Source organism: Micropterus dolomieu, linkage group LG14, assembly GCF_021292245.1.
Source record: "Micropterus dolomieu isolate WLL.071019.BEF.003 ecotype Adirondacks linkage group LG14, ASM2129224v1, whole genome shotgun sequence".
NCBI classification, from domain to species: Eukaryota; Metazoa; Chordata; class Actinopteri; order Centrarchiformes; family Centrarchidae; genus Micropterus; species Micropterus dolomieu.
In genome coordinates, this window is record NC_060163.1 from 1,627,944 (window position 1) to 1,641,089 (window position 13,146).

Consider the following 13,146-nt stretch of genomic DNA (forward strand, 5'->3'; position numbering starts at 1 on the left):
TAATTGGAATGCAATGGCTGTCAGATTTATAGCAGCTTGTTCCACACATCCTCCTGGGACATGGCTGTAATCAATTAAACCCTTGTTAGACAGGCAGATGCACTCACAGAGCTAAACATGGGAATACATGTGATTTAATGAAGACACTGCCAAGGAATGTGAGAAATTAACAATTATTGGGCCCTGCAACTTTAACAACAAACGTCAACACACTCATTCACCTGCGAACAGTGAAGTACTGGGGAAAAACAGTGAATCTAAATCGGATTTCTTTTCGACTTACCTGTGAGAAAAGGTGGATGGATCAAATAAACACTTGGTAAAGCTGCGTACTTATCCATATACAATTAATAAAGCCACCTAAAATGGGATAAGAGGTTAGCAACAATGTATCCCAGATGAATTAACAGTGAAATACTGTCAGAAGTATTGAATCTACATTGATGTCTGACATCAAAACCAAATTAAAAGCTCTCCTCATTTTAATGTTGAAGAAATGTCAGATTTTCAGTCAGGACTGACACTGGATTAACACTTATCTAAACATTATGGAAACATCACTAACTGGCATTTGATGTGAATGGCCCAGGACCAGGGGGCTCTGCAGCGGGTGATTAAAACTGCTCAGAAGATCATTGGTTCCCATCTCCTGAGCATCAGTGATATTGGTGAGGTGAGGTGCCTACGCAGAGCCCAAAGGATACTAAAGGACAGTACCCACCCAGCCACAGCCTGTTCACCCTGCTGCCTTCTGGGAAGAGATATAGAAGTTTCTGCTGTCACACCACCAGACTGTAGAGCAGCTTCCCCCCCCCCCCCAGGCTGAGACATTTATAAATCAGCTGCTTTTTGTAGCATGAAGGGAAATACAAACTAATTTTCTAATTTGCAAAGTGATCCACAAATACACCGTGGTCCACAAACCATTAGAAATGACAAAACTGTGAAACAGTGGCTTGTTAACATTTTGAAAACGAAATCGAAATAGAATATGACCTGTGCACAGAGTCATTTTGCAGTCATTCAAATTCTGGTTTTCAAGTACAAGTCAGGTCTGTTTGTGGATCATAGTGAGTTTGTTTGTGGATTTGAAATCTATTTGTGGATCGTGGCTGTCAGACTGTGTGGATTTTTGAATGAGTGGCGACTTGACGACTTGCTTCCTTGCTCTGGTCCTCTCTGGTCCCGTGACTCTGACCCAAAAATCGTTCCCACTCTGGTAGCTCAGAGGATCTTACAATCACTAAATGCACCTCGAGGAGAAAGGATGCCTCTGTAAGAGCTTGGAGCGAGGAAACACAGGAGAAGTATTTTGTGAATCTAAAGTATAGCCTAAACCCACCTCCACATGTGTAATAGAACACAGTTTAATGTCGAGATACAGTAAAATGCAAACATAGGCTACGCAATAGCAATTAATACTAGTTTAATTAATACTAACTTAATAGGGCTATAAGAGATGTTCATGTTTATGTATGAAAGTTTTGAAATTCTTGAATAAGAGCTGTTTGGGGTTTGACAGGTGATGTTGCTTGGCTGAAACTTTGGAAGCAAGGATTTATCAATTTGCAGCTTCTGCTCCTCCGTCGTCGCTTCTCTCTCTCACATCCTCGCTGGGAGGAAAGGAAGCGAGGAGACACATTAGGTAGATTATAATGAAACACACAGGTCACGAGGAAACGTTATGAGTGAACTGACCCTTTAACATAGACAGCTGGCCGTTGTTACCTGTTCACAGTGATTGTGCAGAAGTGACCTGGAAGATAAACATGCTTTCACCAGTAACTTGGTGTTTCACCTTTGAACCCAGCGGAACACAGAGACACCGACAGCCTGCAGCCCGGACCGCCGCTCGGACGCACAGCTGGTAAGAAGCCTACTTCCGCGTTATTGGAACCATAATGTAAAACAAGAGATGTGAATGATTAGTGTTAGGATGCAGGGAGATGCGTGGAAAAGTTAGGATCAGGAGAAAGACCAGGAAGTTTCAGCTCGATCAGTCCTGACTCCCGAAGACGTGTCCGAGTCACGTGACGTGTTGTTGCTTATCAGTCTGCAGCTGATCCTGGACGGACCTGACCGAACATGGAGATTTCATTTGAGGGCAAACGAGCTCTGGTCACCGGAGCAGGAAAGGGTAAAGACAACACCCAACAAAAACACACACAAGACTTTTCCTGTCCGTACACTTGAAAAAACACAACGCTTTTTATGTGAGATGAGTTTTTACACAAGCAGCCTTTCACTGAAGAAGAAATAAAATACAATCTGAAATTGGCAACGTTTTGATGAACTATCTGATCTGGGAAATGAAGTGATAAACCTATGAATTAAAACTCAAAAACAAAGAGTGTTGTCATTCCAACATAGTGAGAAAATGGAATTCTCAAACACTTTGTTCCTTGAGTGCAGCGTTGCAAAGCCTGAGATGTGTGGAATGTGTGTGTGAGTGTGTGTGTGTCACAGCAGCCACGTTCTGTAATAAGGCTTTGTGTTTATGGATGCTTGTTGTGTCAGGGATTGGCAGGGCCACGGCTCTGGCTCTGGCACGCTGTGGGGCAGAGGTCACGGCGGTCACACGCACACAGGCCGACCTGAACAGTCTGGTGCTGGAGGTACCCCCCCCCCACACACACTGTCGCCTATCTGAGGGGCCCCTGTCCCCGACCTCTGACCCCACTCTTTCTGGACAGACCACACACTGTTTAGGATTTTACTCAAAAGTGATTTTGATAGTCACTTCCTGTGAGGATGTTTCTTAGTGATAAACACTGGAGTCCTGATTCTTTGCTAAATACTTATAGTATACAGTGTGTACTTCATACGGACTTTCATAGTCAGTTTACATAAAATCAAGAAAACAACAGATATACAGTTTCGTACTTTCATTCTGTTTATCTGCACAGTGTTCGTTGTAAAATGGATCAGAACTGGTTGTCTATCCATCTTTTAATATAAACTAAGCTCTTTTAGCCATTCCTGCTTTTTCCTTCATCTCCCTCTTCTTCTGCTATCTGCGCCGACATGTCTGGTGTCGTCTTCCTCACAGTGTGCATCCATCAACCCGGTGTGTGTGGACCTAGCGGATTGGGGGGCCACGGAGGCAGCCCTGCAGGAAGTCGGCCCCATTGACCTGCTGGTGAATAACGCTGCCTGTGCCAACCTGCAGCCGTTTCTGGAGGTCACCGCCGACCAGTTTGACCAGTAAGACCAAATACAAGATACTTTGCTGCAGAAGCAAATAGTTGTAGAATCCAGTCCACTGTAGAACATATGAGACAGACTTTGCAGTTTCATCATGTGGCCTGTTGTGTTCACTATACTCTAAAGTGTCTTTCATCTCCAGGTCATTCAATGTGAATGTGAAAGCTGTGCTGCATGTCTCCCAGGTACAATAATGGCTCTTTAAAAGCCAACATTAATGCTAAACTCAGGTTTTGGTGTCAGGGAAAGTATATACAACAGATCTGCTTCTGTTGAATCAAACAGAGCTTTCTCTCTGTGGTCAGATAGTTGCTCGTGGAATGAAGGCCAGAGGATCAGGCGGCTCCATTGTCAACGTTTCCAGCCAGGCCTCGCAGTGTGCCCTCAGAGACCACGCTGTCTACTGTGAGTAACAGAGGTACCACCATGTGCCAACATTCATCTGGCAGATTTCAGTTTTTGGATCTCTTAAAGCAAAAGCCAAAGAAACATTATGATGTGGTAGTACAGTTGCAGACAGGAAACAATTAACCTGATAAACACTTGTTTGTGGCTCATTCCTTATCTCTCATTTCCTGTTAATTCTACATTGTTACATGTATTTCCTATTTTAATTAAATGAAAAAACATGTTAATGAAAAAATATTTTAATTTTTGCCTCTAATAACTAAATAAATATTTTTTTCATTGTGACATGAATTCTCAATGACACATTAAAATCAAATTACAACACAGAAAACAAGTGAAGAGGCATATTGTGTTTCAGTGTTGCCCAGCAGAGAGCAGCATAAACCTGACCATAATAAATACAAAGCACTGGCGTTAGCTTTCATGAAAAGGGGAGGAGGGGGCTTTTTCTCTTTTGACATGGGGAAACATTGTCCATGCTGTAATGAAAAAACAATCAGCCATCCAGCCACAGCTTGGTGCATGACCATGCACCATGTGTAGAGTTGTTGGTTCAGTTATTTGTACATTTATATTGAAAGGGTTAGGGGCTGCACTGAGACTGCAAATGAACAGGGCCCAGGTTTTCATGCTACGGCCCCAGTGATGGTCAGGTTCTGTTGTTTCTATCCTTCGCTCTTTGTGTTCCTGTCATTGTTCAGGTGCCACTAAAGGAGCCCTGGACATGCTGACTAAAGTGATGGCTCTAGAGCTTGGACCCCACCAGGTAGCCTCACACCGTCCCTTCATAATTTGGCTCATTAGATATGATGGAATGACCAGTAGCTTATTGTGTTAGGTAAAGTTAGCAAACCTTGGGTAAATATTGCTATAGAGTCAGTTCTGTAACTTCATAGCTGTCTTGCACTTGTTTGTGTTTTAAACAGCTAATTTACCGTTTAGCAAAACACCCACATTGTCACAGTGGCTGCTGTTTAGCAAAATGTACATAGTGTTTCTTTTATAATGACCACAGTGAAACAATTATTAATAAAGAATATTGATAAAGCACAATTAAATCCTTTTAATTGTCTCTGCTGTTGAAGCATATTTAAACAAACAACAGATCTTAATGGTGCTGTTATTGATTGAATGTTAGAATTGTTTTAACTAAAGTGCCAGTGTTGTGTTCTGATCAGATCCGTGTGAACAGCGTGAACCCCACAGTGGTGATGACTGAGATGGGTCGCGTGGGCTGGAGTGACCCCATAAAAGCCAAGACCATGATTTCCCGCATACCCCTAGGCCGCTTTGCAGGTCAGACACTGCAGGCTGTATATACATACTGCTGCCTTCATCACCTTTGGCTCTGTCCAAAGTTCAAAACCACACCAACCTATTACGGCTGAAGGATTTTGAAAAAATATCTCATTTTGATTATTTTGACTGATAATGCAATTGCAATATTAGATAATTATTCTCATTTTCATTGAATTTTCATTGATTTCCTTAAGATTTCGATCAATTGTTCAGCCCTACTACCAATTAAATAAACAGATACGTGTAATGTTGAGTCTCGCTAGCTGTTTCCCCCTGCTTCTTGTCATTATGCTAAGCTAGGCTGACCTTTTCCTGACTCCAGTTCTGTACTTAACACAGATTGGCATCCATCTTCTCATCTCTCCCCTACTTGAAACTGAGCTCCTGTAAATCTCTTAAATCTCAAAAGACACCTGGAGGATGTGCTTGCACAATGGAGTTATTTTAGTGCCAGCACAAAAGGATGCTGAAAAAGAGGCCGATGGTTGATTAATATTCAGGAATGTGGATTCCATCCTGGTTGTGGAACAATGGAGCAGCTCTTCACCCTTGCATAGCCACTCTGCATGTGTTTTGTGGACTTGTATAGTGTTTGTTATGTCCTTTTATAACTGTAGCGAGAGCTGTGTTCACGTTCTCTGCAATTACGTTTAGCACGTTCTCAGTTAGTGTTGGACTCCACCAATTCTCACCAATTCTGGTCATAGTTTTCATCGACGGTCAAGATCCCGCTATGCAGATAAAAAGTGCAATCAGTTCCACATCTAATCTTATTACCAGCATGGTATAAACCAAATATGTCCTTTGCTGCAGTTATTCAGTGTGTACACACCTGCACTTCATACATTTGTTAACTGATCTCCCTGTGTGTCTGCGTGCAGAGGTGGACGATGTGGTGAACAGTATTTTATTCCTGCTGAGTGATAAGAGCAGCATGACTAATGGAGTCACTCTGGCGGTGGACGGAGGTTTCCTGGCCTGCTGACCAACACGAGCCTCTTCTCAGGACACCGCTGTCTGCTCAGAAGAATAAGAACAAATCCTTCCTGTCTTATTACCTCACTTAATTATACAGATAGAGGTCAGTTGTATTCAGTAAATAAACTAAACCACTGCACAACCAACCTTACTTTTGTTATTTGTGCTTATTTAATATTTCTGTAAATGGCCAACAGCCCAGGGTTCATTTGCTTCAATCACTTATATCACTCTGCCTATCTTTTTTTACTGTAAAATTTCTGCGAGGGGAAGGTGTTTTGAACCGCGGTGAAGTAAGTTTTAAGTTGGATATTCCACAGGCATCTGTCAAATATCCAACTTAAAACTAATATCCAACTTAATCTAACTTCACCGTGGTACGTTCTTCCACACGGGTCTGCGTTGCAGGGAAGAAATTTGCTTTCAGAATAAACGAACATGGAGGAGTGAAGTTTCCTCAGAAATGGGGAATACTGAACAGGCAACATGTTTGCAGATGACGTTTGAAACAAGTGTGAGCAATGATCATGTGGAGTTTTAGTTACCATTATTACTGTTTTATGCAGATGAAACAATAATAATGGATGTGACACCAGAAGAATTTTATATTATTATTGCAAAATGTGTTAAAATCTGTTAATACTAGTAAAACAAATGTAGTAATTTTGGTCATGGAAAAATAGAAAATTCCAGAAATTTACTTTTCCTTTAACTTAACTTAAGTTTTGTCTCTTCATTTGATTTGAGTCAGAGAACAAATCAGACATGTGGGCGGTGATTCAGAGGTCTGAAACCAGGCTAGAGATTTCAATCCAAGATATGGATGTTCCGGACTGGCATGATGAGGTAGAATAAGTACAAGGTGTACATGTAAATGCTCCGTATTTGTATAGCGCCTTTCTAGTCTTTTTGACCACTCAAAGCGCTTTTACACTACATCTGCATTCACCCAATGTCAGCTGGGATTGGTTCCAGCCCCCCCTATATGCAGGATAAGCGGTTGACGATGGATGGATGGATAGAAGGTGGTGATGACACTTCGTTTCATTGCTAAAGGACAAATGCAGCAATACAGTGCTGATGATTTGAGGCCATTGCAACCTTCAATAAGCCAAAATTTGTCATGGAAACAATTACAGCACTTACAGCTCCACACACTGCTATGCGTTTCATTGACTTCCCAACAACATCCCCATAATCCAACAGAAGCAAACACAATTCATGCAAATAGCCGGCTTCACAGGAGCAATAGGCACAATTATTGGCACTAATATAAAGTAAACTTAAACTTTTTTATCTTTCATTTCCATTGTGTATATCATAATGTATTCTCTTAAAAATTCTTTATTGTCAAATGCGTGTTGAACGTAAACTCCTCTTAGGAATTTCACCATTCAATGTGAATTTATCTGAGAATATTCTTAAATAAGGAAATCTATTCAGTGATTGCTCCTTGCCTATGTCGTGATCCAAAATCCTGTTTGCGGCGCAGCAAAGTGTCGTGAATCAGCACTAAGACTGACACTTAAGATTTAGTCCTGCACTTCACTTAAATTAGACTGAGATGTATAATGACTAACTTTTAAGCGCAGCTTTGAGCCACGATTTTTTTTTTACTCTTAAATCAATTCTTAGCAGTGTCTGGGAAGCCTGATGAATACGGGCCCAGACGGCTTTGTCCCAAGGCCATGCACTTTATGTTTGACTGAAGGTCAACATGACCTATAGGCCTATATATTAGTTTGTGCAGCTTTGGAGAACAGATGAATTAAACAATATAATATGATTACCCCAAGAACTGTTCAAGTTGAAAAATTGTGCAATAATAAAATAACAATAACAAATCTTGCTAATTAAAAAAAAGACTATGTTTAAGTAGCTATTGAATGTTTCACAGAGTGTGCATGTTTGCATATTTGTTTATTTACTTAAAATTTTCTAATGACTTTAATTGTGTTCCCACAATGTTCATACGTATAACTAGGCTTTGTGGAATAAAGGGAAAGAAAAGGCTGAGTGAAGAACAAATCACGACAGACAGCAGAGTACCTTACATATACATTTGTATTTAGTATACAAAAAATTGAAATATTTCACCACACAGACGTGAAGTAATAAAAAATAAGACAGAGTTGGAACAAGTATACAAGTCATTTTACATTACATACGTACATGGCCAATGCATTTCATCATACAACCTCTCCTAAGAATTACAGTGGGTCAAATAACCAGAGAACTTCCATGCAATAATAGATTAGAATTTTTTGCTGTGTTTCTCAGCTACATTTCGACACCTTAGCTAGGCAGGACCGCACAACATGATTCAACCACACAGTTTGCTATGCCAACCAAAGACAGCGTGACAGAGTGGACTGCAGTGCTGCGTCTCACCGCGGGAGGGAGACAGACACACTGCAGGCCTGCGACCATACAGAAATGCATTTCATAAAGGTGCAACCTGCACCGTTTGCCACAAGGACAAACTCCACAAAGATTGGCCCCTTTATTGTACACTGTTAGCAACACTTCTAACTTCAACATGAGCGACTACAGTATAATCCCTTTAGTTTGAATTGTTTAAGTTTTAAGAGCTAAATATTCAGGTACATGTAGATAGATACTCATAACGCATTCCTTTTCTAAGGATTATTCTGTATATCACTAGATGTCATTAATATCCATTTTTTCTTTCTTAATGTCCCACAGAGTGTTGAAACATTGTGTGTATTACTACAATACAATATGAAATAGTACCAAAAACGGACACTAAAAAACTTGGCTTAAAACAATACTGTCCTTTTAAGCACTACCCTTGACTGTCAAACAAAGCTGTCTCACTGATACCGACACACACACACACACACACACACACCAATGCTCATATACACATCTGTGACACACACACACACACACACACACACACACACACACACACACACACACACACCAATGCTCATATACACATCTGTGACACACACACACACACACACACACCAATGCTCATATACACATCTGTGACACGCACACACACACACACACACACACACACCAGTGTTCATATACACGCCTGTGACACACACACACACACACACACACACACACACACACACCAGTGTTCATATACACGCCTGTGACACACACACATTCACTTACACACACACACACACACACACAGAGGAAAAGACACACACAGAGGAACAAACACACACACACAGGATCAGAGACACACACACACACACATAGAGGAACAGAGACAATATTTAAACAATGGGATAAATTAAGACAGAATATTTTAAGACCCATGCAAGCTCCTCCACCCCAAGAGGCAGAACTCAGGCAGCAAGGTTGTACAGCCCCATGTTTGGCATGCTTATCTGTCACGTGTTCACAGTTAGATGAAGTTACCCCAAGACACCTGACTAAGATCGGATGTGTGTCAACAGGTCAGTAAGAACACAACCGTTTTCAAGGAACAGATCCTTTTTTACCCCATAAGACTGGATTGGCACAGAGCAGATCCCATTTTGGTAAGTAAAGCAACTTCAGGCCATTTGACAAAATTCTATTAACTCAACGTTCACTTATGAGCTGTTTCCAGAGCCTTCAACCTCATGTCATGGGCTTCATTAGCGAAGAAACCCAGTGAATGACCCACAGAAATCTTTGTTGATGAAGACCATGAGATACTGTACAGTTCAAAAGCTGGCAAAAAAACCTAGCAAGTGGACCTTAAGTTAAGACTAATTTGTCAAACTACTCTTCACAAGCAGGGCTTGAACATTCATTCTTGACCTTGTAGCCACACCTCAGTCTTTGACTGATCAGGCAGCAAGGTGTGGCTGATGGACCTGATAACTGATGGGAACGTTTTTTTTTGTCAAACTCCTATTCACAAGGTCAAGAATGAGCCTTCACACAAACCTAATTTTAGGATTGAGGCTAAAAGTCATTGGAGTTAAAACTTTTGACTGCATTTCTAAGTTTTGCTAGGTCTCTTTCATATAATCATTTTATAGGAAAATGTTCCTATCAGTATAAATAACACGGCACTCATTAAAGGAATAGCTGAGATGTCCGAAAGGGCAAGGAATATGAGTAGCTAGACAGTCGTTACAGTTGAACAAGGCTCCTAAACCTCTTAGGTTAAGGGCAAAAATGAGCCCCTGGGCCCCCATTAACCGCTGTTCCTTTAACTTTGTCCAATGTTACAGCTTTTCAAAGCTAGAACACTACCTGGCCCCAGATTTTCTGTGTGGCCATCTGATTCTAAAAACAGTGATTTGGCAATATGCAACATATTTGCATAAAACAAAAATAATGAAGGTCTTATTTTGAAACAATTTTTGACATAAAGCCTCTATGAGAAGTGAAAAGCTTCAATATTAAGTAGAAATGCAACATTCTTAAATCTCAGCAATTTACTTGGTGAATACAATGTCATTACTGTTTGGAATGATGATTAAACTACAAAAATAAGACCCAGGTTGTAATAAACTGGACTTTCCCTTTAACATCTCACTTTGATTTGTTGTAGATAAACACGTCATTACCATTTAAGATATCGTGCTCTATTTTTTAAATTCAGTGAATGCAGTAGTATTAAGTTTTTACTATCAGTTCCAACAGATTTCTGTGTGCATGCCAGTAGCGTGCTGATCTTAGATCAGGAGCTGAGGGTAACTTCAGACCTGAAGGCGTATTCACAGTTCACTTTCTATCTAGTCAACACTGCATTAATTCAAGCAAGCATGGTTGATAAAGAAGAGATGTTGCAGTATGAAGACAAGTAATAGAAATCTTTGTCAGCCCTCGTGGCAACTTGATGTTGTTCTATGAGTAAAAAGTAGATGGACAGTCAGATGTCTTTCACAGAGAGCCTATGAACCTATTCAGTAATGGTAAAAAAATCCAATTAAATATTGGTCTTGTTACCAATATTGCTTTGAAAAAACATCAATATAAAGAAAGCAATCTCAGCAGTGCACACTCACTCTCGCTAGTTTTTCTCTCTCATCCCCTTAATCCAGAGAAGTAGTGGTTGTTGTTCATGGTGATGTAGTGTAGTGTTTTAGCAGTGTTCCCTCCTCAGAACATGGTGCACCTCTTTCCCCTCTTCTTCACGGGCGGAGGGCAGAGCACGGCTCGGATGGCCTCGTCGAATACCGTCTTCAGGCCTCGCTGGGTCAGAGCAGAGCATTCCAGGTACTTCACAGCCCCTGAGGAAGGAAGAAGGCATGATGGGTGTCTCACTACGTTAAAAAAAAAAATAAAAATATACCCACATGGACCCAGACTGTGTGAAGTTCGACAAACAGATCAATACAGAAGGTCCATCTTTGTTATGCTGTGCTTTTATTTTGGGAACCCCTACTAATCACTCTCTCTTTGAGGGTTACTTATGTGTTATTATTTTTATTTTTTTACACAAGTGCACCAGAGAACGCAGCCACACAGCAATGCCAATTACCTTGGCTAAACCAAGTAATCAAGGAAGAGAGAGGGGAGTGGGTAGAAGAGAAGAGGTTTGTCTTTTGTTTGGTAATTCTTCAGTTTATTGTGTATTTTATTTCATCTGTATTAGGCAATAGGCATTTGTATTTTATCTATGGAAATATTGGTAACGCTAAAGCTGGGCTAGGCGTCCTCTCTGCATATAAGCTTCGCAGCAGCAACCGTCGCCACAGTTTGCTAACCCACAACATTAGTTACATTACTTGCTGTGTTGTAATCAAAGAAGCAGCGAACTCTTATTTTTCAGACCTGATCGCTAAACAGGGTCAAAATCCCAGAATCCTCTTTAAAACCACAAACTCTGGTGCCCAGCTTAGCCAGCCAGCTGAATCCTCCACAGAGAAGAGAGAAGAATTTCTTCATTTCTTTTATAACAAAATGGTGGAGATTCTGCAGCATATTAACACTTACAGAGAATTCATAGATGAAGATGTCCAAAGATTTCCTGCAGTTAAATGACTCCAAGCCATAAATTACTCTAGTTACCCCCAGACCCTGTACTACCAGAATCCTTGCTGCCCTTCACTGGTCACCTGTGAGTTTTAGAATTGATTTTACTGTTTGTTTTTAAAGCCTTGAACTCAGTTTCCTCTGTTGTATTAATAGAGTTTGTATGTATTTTTGAAAGGTGCTATATAAATAAAGTTATTATTATTATTATTATTATTATTATTATTATTATTATTATTATTTCACCCAGCGATTGGCCAGGTGTGCAGAGGTGTGTTAGCAGGGCAACAACATGAATGCAATCAGAAAGACTGTCTGAAAATGTTTTATATCCTCTTGAGTAGGATTTGCTGTGTCGTGACAACAAAGACACGCAAAAGATAGAGTTTTTTTGGAGAGAGATCAGGGAGGCACTGTGCAGCCAGAAGGCTATTTCAGTGTGGCTGCCAGGAAGGTTAGCAGCATGCTGTACTATGTTAGGGAAAAGGACAACAGTAATGCAAGGTATATGTAACAAAGAAAGTATCATGAAGGGTTAGGTTAATGATTTTACTTTTTTGTTTTGTTGTAAGCAAAGTTCCCCTTGATTCATTTGCTGAAAGGAATGGCTGAACATGTCTGCTTTATTTCTGAGAGGGAGATGAGAAGATGGATATTACACTTCAGTCTGTCTATTTATGTACAGAGCTGTGGGCTGTACTACGAAGCGGGGTAACTGGCTTGTTCAGGTAACGTCAGGAGTAACTTTGTGACGTCGGGTGTAACTTCCCGATTTACCCGTACTACGAAAGTTGCATAGGTTTTACCCGAGGTCTGTTCCCATGGCAATTTACTATATTTTACTCTATACTAGATATGATCAATCTATCTTTATCAACAGGCTATGTACCACAGTACTTTAAAGTAGCTGTAATTAAACCTCTTCTGAAAAAGCCCAAACTTGATCCGGATATAGACCTATATCTAACCTTCCATTTCTCTCTAAGGTTCTGGAGAAAGCAGTTGCTAAACAGCTGTGTGACTTTCTACAGAGCAATAGTTTATTTGAGGATTTTCAGTCAGGATTTAGAGCTCATCATAGCACAGAGACAGCACTGGTGAAAATTACTAACGACCTCCTTATTGCATCAGACAAAGGACTTGTCTCTGTACTGGTTTTATTAGATCTTAGTGCTGCATTTGATACCATTGACCATCAGATCCTATTGCAGAGACTGGAACATTTAATTGGCATTAAAGGAACCGCTCTAAGCTGGTTTAAGTCCTATTTATCAGATCGATTTCAGTTTGTACATG

General features: G+C 40.6%; 3 protein-coding genes across 8 annotated transcripts in view; 2 read left to right on the forward strand and 1 right to left on the reverse strand.

Moving 5' to 3' along the window:
• The window catches only part of bms1 (BMS1 ribosome biogenesis factor), a 654,080-nt gene that overhangs the window by 112,162 nt on the left and 528,772 nt on the right, over positions 1–13,146 (forward strand). The window lies entirely within an intron of this gene.
• dcxr (dicarbonyl/L-xylulose reductase) lies at positions 1,564–6,035 on the forward strand. Of its 3 annotated transcripts, XM_046069177.1 has the most exons (10): positions 1,564–1,645; positions 1,811–1,867; positions 2,053–2,137; positions 2,518–2,615; positions 3,050–3,204; positions 3,347–3,389; positions 3,510–3,609; positions 4,314–4,378; positions 4,791–4,908; positions 5,793–6,035. In XM_046069177.1, exons 3-10 carry the CDS (start codon positions 2,086–2,088, stop codon positions 5,894–5,896), a joined length of 735 nt encoding a protein of 244 aa, XP_045925133.1. In that variant the 5' UTR covers positions 1,564–1,645; positions 1,811–1,867; positions 2,053–2,085; the 3' UTR covers positions 5,897–6,035. The 3 variants fall into 3 exon arrangements, with proteins under 3 accessions (XP_045925133.1, XP_045925132.1, XP_045925134.1); XM_046069178.1 differs by lacking the exon at positions 1,564–1,645 and having other exon boundaries at positions 1,746–1,867; XM_046069176.1 differs by lacking the exons at positions 1,564–1,645; positions 2,518–2,615 and having other exon boundaries at positions 1,721–1,867.
• rac3b (Rac family small GTPase 3b) overlaps positions 9,018–13,146 on the reverse strand; it is a 12,716-nt gene continuing 8,587 nt past the window's right edge. For 3 of the 4 annotated variants that reach the window (XM_046069179.1, XM_046069181.1, XM_046069180.1), the window contains one exon: positions 9,018–11,105. In XM_046069179.1, the coding sequence (XP_045925135.1) occupies positions 10,975–11,105 (131 nt within the window). In that variant the 3' untranslated portion in view covers positions 9,018–10,974. The remainder of the gene's footprint in view (positions 11,106–13,146) is intronic. The other variant, XR_006828108.1, reaches the window with a different exon arrangement.